This window comes from Cephus cinctus, unplaced genomic scaffold (assembly GCF_000341935.2).
Source record: "Cephus cinctus unplaced genomic scaffold, Ccin1 Ccin1_scaffold0516, whole genome shotgun sequence".
Lineage (NCBI taxonomy): Eukaryota > Metazoa > Arthropoda > Insecta > Hymenoptera > Cephidae > Cephus > Cephus cinctus.
This window is the reverse complement of record NW_014333180.1, coordinates 11,929-29,701: the sequence shown is the minus strand read 5'-3', so window position 1 is coordinate 29,701 and position 17,773 is coordinate 11,929. Positions and strand designations below refer to the sequence as shown.

Genomic DNA, 17,773 nt, shown 5'->3' with positions numbered 1-17,773 from the left:
TTCTTGCCGTGTTTCGCTACGGTATAGCAAGTTCTCGCTTCGTACAGTTCTCGCGTTGTTCTCGCGATATCCAGGAATTCTATGAATTCCTGTGAGTGTTACGGTGGTGTAGTGCTGTGCCTTAGTGCAGTGCTCACCAGTGTCCTTTGGATACAGTTCTCGGCCTCCATGGATTAGCTGCACCAGCTCCGGTGAGGATTCCCAATTTATTAATTGGTGAAGGGATCTCGATAGACGATTAAGATTCGTTCTGATACGTTCTCGGTTCGTCGCTCTCTGTCTCTCGCACTATTTGCCGGACTCTTACTCCGACCCTCTCTACCTCAAACCTAGCAGCCTGAGCGGCCGTGCATTTCCGTAACCGTCCGCTCCCGTTCGTGTATCCAGTTGCGTTTGCTGATTTTACGCGACCCCAAAGATCAGCACCTACGGTTGCGTTTCTCGATTTTACGCGTCCCCAAAAATCGACAGGATCCGTTAAGCTATCGCCTCTTCTGATAGGTTCCGTCAGAGCTCTCGTTCTTGGTGGAGTTGGGCCTGTTCCACCCCAACTCCCAGTTTATACCGGCTCGTCAGTTCCCGGTGAAAAAAGAATTGGCTGGCGCCCGCCTGGCTTGCGGATGCACGAACGACGGGTGGACGGCCGAAGGTAACGTAGGTTGATTCTCGAAGATAGTCGTTCCCGTATGTCTTGCTATCGGTGTCGGGTCAAGTTAAAGAAATACGTTACAGTATGTACAATTGTTTTCTATGAAACTGTAATCTTATATTTAAATACACGCTATCTCTAACGTTCATTTACCTCCAAGTTAGTCCCCATTTCTTCTGTCAGTAATTTCCTATTTTTCATCACCTGTAACATCGAATTAAGTAATTTCACTGTTTTCGCCAAACGTCATTTTCGATGGCCTTTTGATTTTAATTATTTTTCCAAGTCTACAATGACATCTTAGGCTTCTTCGAAATAAATTTTGCAGAGAGGTAAGGAATGCGAAATATCATCCCGTTTAACGTTTTTAATTTTTTTCAATCATCCACTGAATTCGAGATGAGTGTCAAAGTCTTGGCTTGTCCTGTAAAAAATGTTTGTATTTTTAAATTATCGACAACTATTCTATATAAAAAATATGTAACTTTCCAAATTCTATAAATATTCGAAACTTGCCACTTCAAAACAGTTAAGATACTGAGTTTCTGATTTCATTCCCATTAGATGACTTCGACATTTTCTCCATTACCACTCTCATATCTCGTTCACTATTATCTAAAGTATTTTCTGAATCAAAGCATTTTCTGTAACAAAAACTCTAAGTGAGTTATGAGAAATAATTTTATAACAAATTATTGATTTTTCTGCAGAAAAACATCTAGAAGTAACATAGTTGAAGTACTAACTTTAGAATTTCATTTTCATTTGATGATATAGAATTAATTGATGTTCGTTCTGTTAATACTTTTGTCACAACATTTTCGTCTATGGATTCATTTTTTTCTGAATCCACGTTAATTTTCATCTGTACATTTTTATCCGAAGTTAATTTGTTTTCTTCTAATATTTTGGTTTCTGCCATTACAACAGACTCGTTAATTTTTGTATAATTCTACATGAAAAAAAAAAAAACAATCAATTTTAATTGCAAACCATGTTGCAAAACATATTTATAGGTTTGCCGTAAAAAAATTAATCTTCTTACTGCTTCGTTCTTTTCCTCAATTTCGGTGTCTTCAGAGCCGCTCATGACTCATTTGGAACTAGCTACAAAAGCCATGTTTCAGGGCAGTTTTTTCAGCATTCTACTATTGAAGTTTGGTCTCCTTCTGCCCAGGCTACATGGTGTAGCCTCCATGGATAGAACGATAGGACAATAGAATTCTCAAAAATTTTATTTATTGCCTCATTTCAAGAATCTGCCTCATTGCCTTTGTCTCTGCCTTTTATTGCCTCATTTCAAGACTCAAATAAAATGACTTTTAATCACCGTATTTATTACGAAATAAATGACAGTCACACTCATGGAGCCTAGGCTCCATGGTCACGCTATTCAACATTTTTTTCTTTCATTCCGAACCCGTCAACGTGTACTCAAATCTCAACATTTCGGCAAACGATTCAAATTTTTTAAATTATTACAGTACACTCAAAATTAACAAGTAACGATTATGCAACGAGCAAATCGTCATTTCGCTTCCCGTGACGACGTGTATCCTAAAATAATACGGGCGCTCATTCCGTACAGGGAAGAACTCAGAAACGATAGCGAATTTCCTATTGGACTTGCTCGGTCCATTGCAGCCGAGTGTTGGGTGAATCATTTGGAGCATTCAAAATTGATCAAATTGGCGAAATTCATAATATCAGAGAAACAATTTATCCTGGAACACATCAATGGTAAATACACTGTAGAAACGAAGCATGTTGCCAAGTGTGTTGTTTCCTATCCTTTCCATTGTAACGTTTGTCGATAGTGCAATTTCATATGCTCCTTATGAATGTACGAAATGGGATGTAGGTAAGTATTCGGGGCTGGCGTCTTTAAGAATTTAGTCGACACAGGATGATAAAGTAAAATAAAATAACAAAAATTTATTGAATTATCGTTAATCGGTATAGTTGGAAAGGATTGTCAGGGAAACGTCCTATGTTTGTTTTCTACTCCTATCTCTCTCTGACCTGCCTGTGAGGTACCGAGGATATGCCAGTGTTGATCCTATAGCCCTAGTTGCGCTTTGCCTATCTATTGGCTATAGCACTGTGTGCGACTCAACTAATCACGGCGCGGATTATAGATTATAACAATATGGCGATGATTGAAGTTTCTGAGGTAGATCGCTATGTTCTCCTCAGAACTTGGACAAATTTTCTGTACGTGTAGGTCTAAGCGGAATAGCTAATGCTAATGTTCCGTAGCCATTCGACACAGTTATGATCAGTAATGAAATGAATATGCTCTATCCCAGAGGGCATAAATCGAGCTTAACAGTATATGATTTTAAATGCGCTATCCTTGCGGATTTAAGTTACGCTGACTTGAACTATACTCACTTATCTTTTCTGATTTTCGACTATCCTGATTAGATTGATTTGAAATGTCGTATTTGACTGATTGTAGTCCGATATTTATAAGCGAGAAGCGCTAATCCTCTATCGGATTATTTTTCTATTACTGTCCACGGATTGACTTTCGGGAGACGTTTTTCATCTATCGGCTAGTGTTGACATTAGTCGCGCGTCTGGTCCTTGTCGTCTATTTGTAACGAGTGCGCTCTCAGTACAGGAGTACTGAGAGATTGGTCGTTTTGTCACGTTACACCATTGTAGTCACTTTTTATACACTTACAAATGTGTTACTTTTGCATGGTAATGATACGTAAGAGCAATGCGCTTGCAAGCGTGTAAAAAGTGACTACCACGTAAAGGATAGGAAACAACACACTTGACAACACGCTTCGTTTTTACAGTGTATCTTTCAGTTTCAATCAACTTCGTAATTAAAAAGAAAATCACTAATAAAAAGTGGTTATGAATTCAAATTCATGAAATTTTTTTAAATTGCCCTCGCGGACCGACGGTTGCTCAATGGTTGATTTGCACGCGCCATCCGACAATTTTAGTTGGATTTTCGGTCGGTTTCGAAAAAATCAACGAAAATCCAACTAAAAATGGTCGAATGGTGCGCGAAACCAACCATTGGCCCAACCGTTGGTTCGCATGGGAATAAAGTAATTTAAAAAAATTCCGGGAAAAATTACTCCAGAATTTGTTCCATGAGCTCATTTTAAAAAATTACGTTTTCGAAGCCAAACTTTAGCCGCTAAAAGGAATGAAATAATCAACATTAAAAATGAATATTGTTAAAGGAATAACAATATTCATGGGGTAGGGCGATTGGAAGTATTATTATGCAAAGTCAATCTTCTGCGCACCTCCTATATGCTTTTTATTTTTTAAAGATTTTTATCCCATCGAGAATTCTATCGGAATTTTCACTTTTGAGGAGGTTGAGCACCGTTGCGTGCAAGGACTACCTTAACAATATTCATTGATTTTCATTAATAATTACTTTTAATAAAGTAATTATCGAACGAAAATAAAATATAAAGCAAAATTTCAAGAACAAGTGCTGCGTAACTTTGCCACCGGAAGTCGCAAAAGGCTGCAATTTGGTGTGGACATTCTAGGAACGAAAAAAGGGATACGTGTTATACGATCCCGTATACGGGATTCCATTTATTTTTGACTAATTTTTTCAACTAACTGATAACACGATATTTTAATAACGTTTATTTACGAAACCTGAGTTGCCTCTGAGCTATTATTTTGGAAATAATTTAAACAGCTTTTGTTCTTTCTCCCGCTTTTTCGTGTACATCTTTGGTATTCAAAATATTCCACGAAAAAACTTACAACTCTCCGCAATTACTTGTGCTACATAAAATTTGCCGTTCCATCTGACTTTTATTTTGTTGCTACAAGATGGAAACGCCACAATCTCAGTATTTGACACAACCTCGTTCGCTTCATCCCCATCATATTGAACTCATGAAAATGATTCTGTGACGTACGTGTCTGACATTATGAACAGTTCTTAAATGTCAATAGTGTCACCACATCAAACAAAAGATGTACATGAAAAAGCGGGAGAAAGAACAAAAGCTGTTTAAATTATTTCTGAAATAATAGCTCAGAGGCAACTCAGGTTTCGTAAATAAACGTTATTAAAATATCGTGTTATCAGTTAGTTGAAAAAATTAGTCAAAAATAAATGGAATCCCGTATACGGGAAAATAATAGCTCAGAGGCAACTCAGGTTTCATGTCAATAGTGTCACCACATCAAACAAAAGATGTACATGAAAAAGCGGGAGAAAGAACAAAAGCTGTTTAAATTATTTCTGAAATAATAGCTCAGAGGCAACTCAGGTTTCGTAAATAAACGTTATTAAAATATCGTGTTATCAGTTAGTTGAAAAAATTTGTCAAAAATCCCGTATACGGCAAAAGAATATGCTGATATGCTAATGCTGTATGGAGAATGTTGCCATAACGTGTCAGCGACTCTTAGACAATATCGATTGTTGTATCCGGATCGTCGACAACCTTGCTGTTCTGTTATCTTAAATCTTTCAAACAGAGCAGCCGTATCAGGAAACTTAGTTCCGATAAGAGTTGGAGGTGCATCACGGACAGCACTTACCCCTGAGACAGAGGACGCCATATTAGAGGCATTCGAACAAGGTCCAAGACGAAGCATTCGGAATGTCTCACGAATGTGCGCTGTTAGTTATAGTACTACGCAGAGGATATTAAAGGAAAACAAAATGCACGGATACCACTACACACGTATACAAGCGCTTAAAGAGGAGGATTTTCCATTACGCCGAAATTTCTGTACGTGGCTTGTTCAGCAGCACAAAAATGATCCTGAATTTATAAAAAACATTATGTTTACGGACGAATCATGCTTCGCAAGAGATGGGGTGTTTAATTTACACAATAATGTTTACTGGTCGACAGAGAACCCTCATGTTAGTGTCGTAAGAGCACACCCGGAAAAATTTAGTATAAATCTTTGGGCAGGAATTATTGATAATCAATTAGTAAGAAGCATAAACTACTTTTTTATTATACGACAGTTTTATACATAAGTATCTTTCAAAGATTCTTTAAAACTGTTTACCCTGTTCAACAATAATGAAATCAATATTGAGACGTTTCGTGACTTTTGAGTGTTGGGAATCACGAGACTTTTTGTAGGGTTTGTGCACTGGGCAGGCGTCTTCAGAAACAATTCAGACACTGGAGTTTTTAAGATAAAAGAATAATGATATATTGTCCTATTAGTTAGAGACTAGGTATCCTTAATATTCTATTTTGCTCTCGCTCACACATACACACACTTTATAATTTTCTCTAGCTTGCTAGTAGTACCACAGGCGACAAGAAATGTTTTTGTTTACTTATTCTCTCTGCTAGCCTTTTGTATTGGAAAGAGGTAGCTGGAACCACAATACAGCAGAGTGCACAATGCGTCCGAAGATCGTGGTCCAGTTAAAGGTTAAGATGATAATGACTCGGGACCCACAGGTGATCACGATGATACCCGTTCGCCGAGCCAATTATCTTTGGGGTGGGGATGAGAGTGCTATCACTACAATACAGCAGAGTGTACAATGCGTCCGAAGATTGTGGCGTAGCTGAGGTCTGGAGAGTGAGGATTCAGGACCCACAGATGGCCACAATGACCCTCGTTCGCTGAATTAATCACTGTAGGAAAGGGTGAGCTAGTGTCACAATACAGCAGAGTGTACAATGCGTCCGAAGATTGTGGCGTAGCTGAGGTCTGGAGAGTGAGGATTCAGGACCCACAGATGGCCACAATGACCCTCGTTCGCTGAATTAATCACTGTAGGAAAGGGTGAGCTAGTGTCACAATACAGCAGAGTGCACTATGCGTCCGAAGACTGTGACACAGCGGTCAGTGATAGCAGTGAAGATTCAGAACCCACAAATGATCACAATGATCTCCGTTCGCCGAACCATTCACTTTAGAGATTTGGAAAGAAGGAGCAGCGGCCACAATACAGCAGAGTGCACAATGCGTCCGAAGACTGTGGTCCAGCGGGAGAGAGGTGTTGTAAAGATCAGAACCCACAGATGGTCACAATGATCTCCGTTCGCTGTATCTTCAATTCGGAAGGGTTTTTGGTGATGTGAATTCTGGAGAGTTGCTGACAGCGCCGGCACTATGACGTTGCTGCAGGAATTCTTTTTGAAGAGTGCAGGTTTCTTAATAATTGAACTTTCTATAACTTCTACTGATTCTGGTCGTCTAGTGGTGTACAAGTATCTAGTTGATTAGTCTAGAGAGACACGAATGAATCGAATGAATTCCTATCGAGGAAGCCGCTGCTTATATCCTCGATAGGCATACGTTAAAACTAGTGGGGATAACGATTTTTATCCACCCGAGGTGTTAACGTCGCTTTTTGGATTCAATATTTTGATTTACGATTGGATTTGGCTATTTGATTTGACTGATTCAATTAGCGGTTTTCTTCAAGTACCGGCTTACTGGTATTTCTATTGTCTTCGCCGCGTGCCGGCTTATAGCGTCTGGGCACTTGTTTGTTTTGGTTTCAGTCTGTTTGACTGTATTTTGGATTCTAGGAATATTAAAAGTAATAATTTCTAATATTATATCCTCATGACTGTTCCTGTGACTAGATTCAAGGGAATTACGCAATATTAGAGATTTAAAAGTCCTGTCTTCCCTTTCCTTTATCGGATTCGCTGTGAGAGGTCAATAGGATTATTGAGGAATTCTAGGATTTGAGGAGTTCTCTTAGATACTGTTATGTACATCCACAGTGCGCTATGCACTCTTATGTGGGGCTCTTGACGTATCCATGATCGAGAATCGATGATTGGGAGGAAAAAAGGTTACAGGATAGGGGGGTATAAGGGTGGAACGTTACATCGCCCCCCTAAAGGAATAGGACGTTTACAAATTTTGAAACGGACGATTCTTTTACATTATTTTGCTTGTTTCAAGCCAATAAATTGGTGAAGTTAATTTTTGTTGCTTGCTTTGTTTGGTGAACGTAGGCCAGTTTTCTTCTCGTTGAGCATGTTGAGGTTACTGATGGGTTTTTTGAGGTTATTCCTCTTGGTTGTTTGTCTTGACTTGTTAGGGTTCCAGGTGCCGATTCTTTGATTTGGAGTTGCTTGATTTTCCTAAGGTAGGCCAGGATTATCTCCTTCATGATGTTGAGCTTGTTCTTTTGCGTCTCTGGGATTTTTCCCAGTGCTTCCTCCGTTCAGGCACGTGTTAGCGTTCCCGTCCTTCTTCGCCATTTCCGCCAGTGTGATGGTGTTCGGGTTTTTTGTTGAATTACTGGATTATGCTACTCTTGAGCATTTTTATTATCTCAGTATTCTTTTTCTTTCCCCATAATCCATCTATTTCCTGGGTTAGATTTGGTTCAAAAGGATCATGGTAGATATTTCGTAGGCTATGCTGGTGGCGTCTTTTGCTGAACAGGCCCTATATCTGTTGACCTCCCTGTGTTTAATTAAGAGCCCTTTGGGTTTCTCTCATTACGTTTTGGGGGCCCATGAGTGTTCGGTTGGCTTCTTTGTGTCTTCCCGTGGTTTGAGCTCGGATTCTTTTGGAGTTCCTGCTTTCTTCTTGCGGTGCATTTCAGGTTCCTGGTGAGATGGTTTCCTTTTTTGGGTGATCTTCTCTTCCCTTTTCGTCGTGACTTCGTTTATCCATGCCTCTTCCTGCATGCTAGATTTTTCGGCTACTTCGCTTTGCTAAGGGATTTTTCTTGATGATCCCTTTAGCTTCATTTGTGTTCTTTCTTTGTTCGTTATTGGGTGGCTGTGCCTATACACAGTTCTTCTTGGATTCCATTTTGCGCTGTTTCCTGTCTGTTTTTGAAATTGCGAGGCTGGAATTCTGTTTCCGGAGGCCGAGGTCCATGTTTGTTGTATTTGCTGGTTTGTGGCCTCCAATGATCGGAGTCTTCATTTCGTCTTGAATTTGCTCCCGTTTTATCTTCGTATTTCGGTCAATATCGTTGCTGATTATCTCGGTCTGTTCTGGGGTATTGACTTAAATGATCCCTTCTCGAGTTTACCGGCCCGATCTTGTCGAAGCGTTGTAAGAGGTCCAGGATTTCATCCGTGGTTTTTATGCCTCTTGCCAAAATCGCTGATCGGATATTTTCGTCGAAGTGGCGAGCCATCTTGGTGATTATTTGGGCTTCCGGGATACGTGGTTCCACATCTGTTGCGTTCCTGATGATCCGGATTGCAAGATCGACTCGGCTTGTCTTCTTATTCTCTATTCGGCATCCTGAGATATATTGGCAGGAGTACTTGCACTATTTTCTTGCAAACTTCTTGAACAATTGAGTACATGGTTGATCTTCCAATAGAGAAAAACCAAGATGTCGTACGAATACTGTCTCCACGTGAAATGTAGCTGCAAATACAAAGATACAATAGCTACTGTTTGATATTTTACTTAATTTTCAATAAACTAACCTCAATGTGGCAGCCATTCGCAGTTCTGGCTCTAGAGGTTTTCCAATACTTTTTTTGATAAGGAATGGTGCCAACAGTTCATGAAGGATATTGAATTGTTGCACTGTCATTCTTGTAAATTGAAAAAACTCTTCGTGATCACTGAGTTTGAAGTAGGAGAACAGCCGATTATACGCGCCAAAGTCGCATCTAATATTCTAAACAATGTGAGGTTTCACCCACCATATTCTACTAATTCTTCGTCGATTTCGCTGCAATCTTTTTAATAGTATTTGCGAAACACTATTAGAGGCTTGCAATAAATTGAAAAAGACTCGAACATTTTTATGATCCATTTTCTTGCTTTCCAATTGATAGTAATATTTGAAAACTTAGGTTCTGCTTTGTGATTGGAAGGTTTGCCGGATATGATGCATAATTTCCATTTCAACAAATTAAAATTAAAATAGATTATAATTATAAACTTTATATTAAAAAAAGGACTAATTTATATTTAATTATTTATTTCGTCCATCTTTTTAACAATTGTTTGCTTAATGTGCGAGGTGAACACATATTTATAAAATCAACGGTGAATTAAAGGATGGTACAGAGTGTATCAGCCCAGATGCACGTTTGAGATTTGCGGTGAAACGGTGCACAATTTCGAAAATCTGATGTCACAACCATTGAATATTTTTTGATTGCGCATCGAATGGGCATATTATTAATGTTCGCTCAACTTCCGGTCGTAAATAAAAAAAACTATCTTCGCCATTTCAAATGATATTGAAACAAGTTAAATGCCAAAGTTGTAGAGCAAGAAAAAATAATAGAGATGAAAACAAAATTCGGACGGATTGCACACATAATAAGAGAGATATTTGCGTCCGAATTTTTCTCATTTCTTGACAAATTTCTGAAACTCGAGGAACGCCTTAGCTTCGTGCAGCAGCTTCACGCCGAACTCACGACTCGCAATTGTTTTGAGGTAAACGTTCAGTCAGACGCAAACCCGTACAAGGTGCCTAAAACATACTACAATGCTATCTTTCATTACAAATTAGAAGCCAAACTATTCCTGCTGTAGATTTCCGTGATCCTGGATACAAATTTTCGAGTCTTCGTCTTCCTAGACGTGGATTTTCGAGCCTTCGTGTTACTCATCGTAGATTTTGGAGTCTTCGCGTTCCTCGTCGTAGATTTTAGAGTCTACGTCTTCATGGATGTAGATTTCCATATCGACGATTTCGACGAAATCCAGGGTCAACAAGTGCTCTCTGACTTTTACACTGGAAGTCGCAAAGGGCTGCAAATTGGTATACTCGTTCTTGGGACGGAAAAAAGGGATACGTGTTTTTGCATTTCTCTCCTAGACCATTTTTTTCAATTATAAGGGATTCGTGTTTTTGCATTTCTCTCCTAGTCCATTTTTTCAATTTGACGTATTTTTTACAAGATCCGGGGTCGACAAGTGTTGCGTAACTTTGCCACCGGAAGTCGCAAAGGGCTGCAATTTGGTGTGGACATTCTAGGAGCGAAAAAAAGGGATACGTGTTTTTGCATTTCTCTCCTAGACCATTTTTTCAATTACGCGTATTTTAAGATCAAGTGCCCAGCTTATGTGTTTTGTTTATGGAACGTCGGTAGCAGTTGTTTTACTCCAATCCCATTCACTGGTGCTTTGCTTAGTGCAGTATCTAGTGGGCATCCCTGGCTGCCTTTAACTTCATCGATGTCGTCGAGAAACAAATGCTACGGGCAGCAGACCAATCAAATGAATCTTTATATAGTGCGAGTTAAAGCCTCGTAATGTAATTTTATTTTAAAATTAATATGCATCGTTTCGATGACATTATTTGTTTGCGGAATTAAATTCTATTATTAAGAATATTGATAGCATTATGCAGCGACCTCAATTTGTTGTTTACATAATGCAAATCATGCATAAGTTTTCAAGAAATAAAAAGAAGCGTTTATCATTTATTCTAATGTCGAGGAACCACTTAATTTGTTTATCGTTGCCACTTGCCTCTGTGACAATGGAGGCTAATGTACGATTTGTGAAGATGCACGAAGTTTTACTTCGTGCTTCGAATTTAACGGAGGCTGCGGCCTTATACGCAGAGAAATATCCAGGTGAACCTCACCCGTCTCGGTCGACGTTTTCTCGGTTCGCCGAAAAACTTCGTCGTACGGGCGAGATTGCTCGTGTTCCTGGGAACCGAGCATACCCGGCAACTGGGGAAAGCTCTGCCACTCTGGCTTTGGCCTCGGTCGTGGTCAACCCACGCCAGAGTACGCGCGGGATCGCCCGTGATATCGGTGAGTAATGATTGTTATGACTTTCAATACATAATCAACATTGATAAATTTAACAAAAAAGAATGCATTGGGTTAAAATTATATTGTAGGATTCGCTTGCCAGCAAATCATAATGTTTAATAAAAATAGATATTTTTATAAATAAATGTGTGAGATGCACACATCAAATTAATCAATGTTGAAACGTTTCAATTTTTTTCTGAATATTAATATAAAAATAGTGATATTAAACATACTTATAAATGTGATTGCCTTTTTTAGGCATTAGTCATAGCTCTGTGTGGCGCATCTTGAAGCGTGATGGTCATCATCCCTACAAGATGTCGCTACACCAGCAGCTGTTACCTCCAGACATCACGGCGAGGCTTCAATTCTCAGAGTGGTGCAAGAGGCAGTTGCAGGAAGACGAAGCTTTTTCGAGGCGGATCCTCTTCTCGGACGAGTCCACGTGCAATAACCTGTGTTGTTTCAATCGCCAGAACACCAGTCATTGGGCTCAAGAAAACCCCCACTGGATGAGGGAAATTCCGAACCAATTCCGATGGAAGCTGAACGTGTGGTGTGGTATAGTCGGAGAGCATATAATCGGGCCACATTTTTTTGAAGGTACCCTGACTGGCATCATGTACGGCGAATTCTTGGGTCACGTCCTACCCAGCTTGCTGGAGGATTTGCCTCTTGAACTTCGGCGCGACATGTGGTTCCAGCAGGACGGTGCACCACCGCATAGTATCCGACGAAATGCTGATCTTCTTGATCTTGCGTTTCCTGATCGTTGGATCGGGATTCGTGGCCCGGTTAGATGGCCTGCCAGGTCACCTGATCTGACGCCGTTAGATTTTTTCCTTTGGGCACGCCTAAAGAATTTAGTCTACGCGACACCAGCTACCACCGTCCAAGACATGCGTCAACGGATTGTTGATGCATGTGCTTCCATCACGGTGAACGAATTGCGTAATGTGCAGCGTTCGTTCATCGAGCGACTCGGGGAATGCGTGGATGCCCAGGGCGCCCATTTTGAACACCGATAGAGTCCTTTTACTGCCTACACGCCATTAGATTTTTTTGTATAGATTTCGCATGTAATATAGTCTGTGGCATCCTTTCATACATAGCGGGAAAACCTTCATCAACGGCGGGGTTTAATAATTGCATTAACTAACTTATTTCATTGTTCGCGTTGCATGCATGCCCGTTTTAACGTAGTATCAGCTTGTTTTTGTTTTATTCCTCTAGCAACACTCTGGGAATAGGCTCTTTTCAGAGCCGCCAAAAAAATCTTACGTAAGATACATGCAAGGTGACATAAAACGGTTCTTTTAAGAACCACATTTAATTAACAATAAAAATGGTTTTCTCTTCCCCCTCCCTTATAATGTAATATTGAAATATTAATAAAAATCAATGATGTCGATATTATGTATTGCGTTCTTATTTCTACTAAAGATAAGTAATTCCAGGTTTTCTCGTAAATGTTTAGACAACGCACAAAAGTAAGATTGTAGTCAATTATCTAGAAACTACTTTGACTTCCTATCATACTTTATCTGTGTCTTTCTGCAGAATATTCTCTATGACTTCACCTATGACTTCTTCTTTGTTTTTCTCCGTATACACATGTATTTTTCGTCTCAACACAATTAATTATGATTTAATGGTGATTTAATAATTAATAAAACTTTAGGTGATTGTAATGTACGGGAAAGGTCTTAAGAAACCTGCGAACAAATCGGCTCCCTTGACCACAACCAAAAGCATTTATTTCCTCCGATTTTACATTTATTTTACGCTCTTACATTTGTCGTGCCCTCTCGCCGGGCCGTTCCTCACACATACCAGTACACCACAGGCTTTTTGCTTGGCTAATTTATTGAGGCCAAGTACATAAGTCACTACATGTTTTCCTATTATATGATTTACCACTGGCCCATCATTTTAATTATATTTTCAATGTTTCCTATAACGTTTTCGCTACTCTTGTATGTTACTGCTGCTTCCCGTATTTAATTATGATTTAATGGTGATTTAATAATTAATAAAACTTTAGGTGATTGTAATGTACGGGAAAGGTCTTAAGAAACCTGCGAACAAATCGGCTCCCTTGACCACAACCAAAAGCATTTATTTCCTCCGATTTTACATTTATTTTACGCTCTTACATTTGTCGTGCCCTCTCGCCGGGCCGTTCCTCACACATACCAGTACACCACAGGCTTTTTGCTTGGCTAATTTATTGGATTTGATTTAATATTTTTGCTTGGTATTTTTTTAGCAAGGATTTATTTTTTATGAAATGGCTACACTTTTAATACTTGGCGTAACCGTTTTGTTTTGAAAAAACATTTTTGGTGTTATTTGATATCTTTTTGAAAGTAAGAACATCATGAAAAAATTAAACAAACTCATTCTACATATATCTCAGTGATGATTAAAAAAGTTAATTCACAGTAAACAGTAAAAATAAAGATGAGTAGACACTACTAAATGTATAACAAGAGACACAGATTGCGGTAAAAATTTTACAAAATACTTCGTCTAATATTTGAAACAGCTGACAACAAAAAAATTAATCGAAATTTCTATAAATCGTTAACAATTTTTTTTCTCGATCAAGAAGTAAGTGCTGGTGTTGAGCACGGGTTACGAGGATTAATTGAAACTAGGGTTAAAAATAACATTTGATCAGATAGCAGCTAAAACGCTTGAGCAGCCTCGTTATAGGCGCTTATTTGAAACAGCTGACAACAAAAAAATTAATCGAAATTTCTATAAATCGGTAGAAATTTTTTTTCTTGATCAAGAAGTAAGTGCTGGGGTTGAGCACCGCGGCTGGATCATAATTGATAAGATGTAATCCTTGCAATGTTGTTACTCGTGAAAACGCAACATAAGTTTGTCCACAACTAAATGTAGAATTGCCTGTCTCTACAAGGGCATTCGTTAAGCTTAAACCTTGACTTTTGTGGATGGTTATACCATAGCTAAGGCATATGGGGAATTGTTTTCTTATAACAAATGCTCCATCCATTATTTCGAATTTGACACTCAAACGTTCCAACGTATATTCTACTCCGGACGGCAGTACAACTTTAATACTTTCGACATCGTTTGTATCAATAGCTCGTCTGAACGACACAATTTTAGCAATTGCCCCATGGACAAGACCTAAACTGACATCAACGATCAAGAAGTAAGTGCTGGTGTTGAGCAAGGGTTACGAGGATTAATTGAAACTAGGGTTAAAAATAACATTTGATCAGATACTTGGCGTCGAGACGCTGCCGTGTCTCTTGAAAACGCTTGAGCAGCCTCGTTATAAGCGCGGGGATGATAAAATCTAGAGACGCGTAAAAGAATTTTACGCAACGTTATCTCATTATGCCAGCATTGTATACTATACAGATCAAGAAAGAATATTCAAGCTCTTTTTCTACAATTTGCGCTATCTCGTTCTAAACATAATAAATACGCATCTTTAGAATTGCGAGGCCAATTACGCTGTTCAACTGTTGAATCGTCGACGAATATCCAAGCAGTGCCTTTGCCTCGCACCATCGTTGTATAACGTATATCCTTATTTTCATCGTCATCATGATGAAATATTACGCTCGTAACTTTATAATTATGATCGTTGACTTTCACCGAAGATGTGGGTAGAGCTTTAATTTTGATATTTTTCTTCATCAGCTTCGCTTCTCTAAATTCAAATATTTCTAATTTAACAACCAATACTTGCCTTGTCAATTCTACTATTGCATTTTCGAGCAAAGGTACGTCCCCGCATTCCTCACAAGATGCATGGGAACTCTTCCACTTTGATGTATTATAATTGAATATATCCTGCAAAGTTAGTGATTTTTTTTTTGAACTAGTAGGTAAATCAAATGAGAGAATAATATTTGATGACTCGGTAAAATTCCATTTATAACCGCAAGAGGAGCACCATTGTTTTTTGGTAAGTTTATGTTCTACGACGCTGCGAACAGCAGATACTTTTTCACAAAGAGAATGGATAAATGAAATAACGTCATGCTGACAGTTACCAGTAAAATCGATTATACCCTTGTCACTTGCCAATTCTCGTATTGCAAATGTATCGATGACAACTTCATTATTTGACATATGTCTCAATAAAAGTTTTCGAGGCATCCATTATCTTACCATGAAGGATCACGTCTCTAATCGAAGAACAAGGTAATTTTCAGGCTGTGTATGTGGGTTGTACACATAGTGATTAATAAGACAGGGTCGAAGTCTCCTCTTTAAATACGTGGATTCACTAATTTTATGCACTTCTAAACACCGTTTAGGCATGGTTTTTGTAATATCGTAGAATTTCGCAAAATTATAGAGACTCAGAGAACTTAGACTTTCAGGCCTCGCAGGATAGTAAGTGTCGATCAACGCAGGACAAAATAGATCTGTCGATTCTTCGTCCAACGATTCAATTTCTTTCCGAGGTTTTAATTTTCGACTTCTAATTTTATTGATATCGAGCCACTTTATAGTGGTCCACGGGTCAGTTCCATGCAGCGACATACCCAAAAGAGTATCAGCAGCTTCAAGAGCACCGCACTCCCTATGATTCAACATTCGCATACCTATATTCCAAAGACAGAATTGCAGGGATTTTGTTGAATCTTGCACTTTAAATGCGTCTGTTGCATTGGACTTCTCCGCTTTGGTTTGATACTTGGTTACATACGCAGTTAAAATTGTCGATAATTCACCAATGAATTGCATATCCATATTTCCTACCCAGATACAAAGAATAGCTGGATTGTAATTATTAATTGAGGCTTCATTTGATGCGCGGGGCAAATCATAAAGCCTGCTTCTTGTTTTCAATCGTCTTCTTCCTGCAATTGACACAGCCACATCTCTAATTTTAATTGGCTCTGTGAATGGTCGCGGATGGCCGAACTTGCACAGTCGTGTAAAACCGGTTTTGGTTTTCTTAGATCGTAAACAATAACCATTATGACGGTGCCGCTGATAAGCATTAACACGTCGATATAATTGTGGGGAAACATTTTTATCTGGCATCCTGCATGTCACATACTTTAATATAAATGAAGCTATTTCTTCCGTCGTAGATTTGCCGATTATCGGTGCATCTTTGATCCAAATCAAAATATGAAAGTGTTGTGCACCCCTAGACTGGTACTCTCGCCGATAAAAGTAGTGGTCAACTTCACCGATAGGATTGTTAGGTGACAAAATAAAGTCAAGCACAGCTTTCAACTTTATCTCGACAAATCTAGAAACCGAAACTGGATCAAGTGTAATAAGTTCGTTGTTATCAACATTTATATTCTCCCAAATTTTATGTATATCACGGAGATATTCTATGAGGTCGGACCACTCCCACTCACTGGGACTGATTGTTAAGAACCATGTAGCAAGTCCATAATGACGCGTCATGCATGTTACGTTATTCCTAGGAATTCTCCAATATTGTTCCGAATTACGCAATCTGGCAAATGAGGTCGGACCACTCCCACTCACTGGGACTGATTGTTAAGAACCATGTAGCAGGACCATAATGACGCGTCATGCATCTTACGTTATTCCTAGGAATTCTCCAATATTCTTCCGAATTACGCAATCTGGCAAAAATTGTACTTAAATTGGATTCAAGTTCATTCTTAGAAAGCCTTTCTAAGTAACTAGCAGCAGTATATTTTTCACGGGGATTGGTTACATTCATCTTATGGAAAATTCCAGCATTTATTTGTCGTATATTGCTGTCGTTCAACAAATAAAAGATTATTGCAAATTCATACGAAACTGAGAATGTGCAGACATTAACTTTGCTTTTATGAATTCATAATCAGTAAGACGTACTGTTCTTTCAGCATGCTGCCCGTTGTTCCATGAGGATATAAATCAGGAAAACACATTGTGTCTAAAGCTTTAAAACGTCTATCAAGGGGAACATCATTAACCTTCAGCATTTGATAGAGCTCTGTTGCAGTCGCGTTAACCCTTTTTTCGTGTATCGGATATATCGTAAACTGTTCATAATATAAGTCGGATTGCGACATTTGTGTCAAGAGTGAAGCTTTCTTTTGTTCATTAATATCGAGAGTAGACTTATTATCCCCCAAAAAACACTTACGTGTAAAAAACTACGCCAAGTACAGGATTGCTGTGAATTCCTCTAACAAAAAGTATTGATATCATATTATTGAGGCCAAGTACATAAGTCACTACATGTTTTCCTATTATATGATCTAGCACTGGCCCATCATTTTAATTATATTTTCAATATTTCCTATAACGTTTTCGCTACTTTTTTATGTTACTACTGCTTCCCGTATTTAATTATGATTTAATGGTGATTTAATAATTAATAAAACTTTAGGTGATTCCTTATCGAGTACTACTTGGCGGGTCCATGCCAGGAATTCCAAAG

The 17,773-nt window shown here is 38.8% G+C and overlaps 2 protein-coding genes across 2 annotated transcripts in view; both read right to left on the bottom strand.

Annotated features, from left to right (window-relative positions):
* Positions 1–1,055: 1,055 nt before the first annotated feature.
* On the bottom strand, positions 1,056–1,836 carry LOC112494452. The gene is made up of 4 exons (XM_025085666.1): positions 1,695–1,836; positions 1,396–1,601; positions 1,188–1,293; positions 1,056–1,073 (listed from the first exon to the last, which is right to left on the bottom strand). The coding sequence occupies exons 1-4, from the start codon at positions 1,737–1,739 to the stop codon at positions 1,056–1,058; spliced, it is 375 nt and encodes a 124-aa protein (XP_024941434.1). The 5' UTR covers positions 1,740–1,836.
* Positions 1,837–16,199: 14,363 nt separating this feature from the next.
* LOC112494451 overlaps positions 16,200–17,773 on the bottom strand; it is a gene marked incomplete in the record, with an annotated part of 4,541 nt that continues 2,967 nt past the window's right edge. The window contains 4 exon segments of the mRNA XM_025085665.1: positions 16,200–16,347; positions 16,418–16,628; positions 16,864–17,102; positions 17,203–17,416. Coding sequence (XP_024941433.1) covers positions 16,200–16,347; positions 16,418–16,628; positions 16,864–17,102; positions 17,203–17,416 — 812 coding nt within the window.

Bases quoted from the DNA above. Each gene is read 5' to 3' on its own strand.
- LOC112494452 (XM_025085666.1), bottom strand. From the start codon at position 1,739: ATGAGCGGCTCTGAAGACACCGAAATTGAGGAAAAGAACGAAGCA. The intron at 1,602-1,694 runs GTAAGAAGATTA...TTTTTCATGTAG, and splicing joins TTGAGGAAAAGAACGAAGCA to AATTATACAAAAATTAACGA. The intron at 1,294-1,395 runs GTTAGTACTTCA...TTTTTGTTACAG, and splicing joins AATGAAAATGAAATTCTAAA to AAAATGCTTTGATTCAGAAA.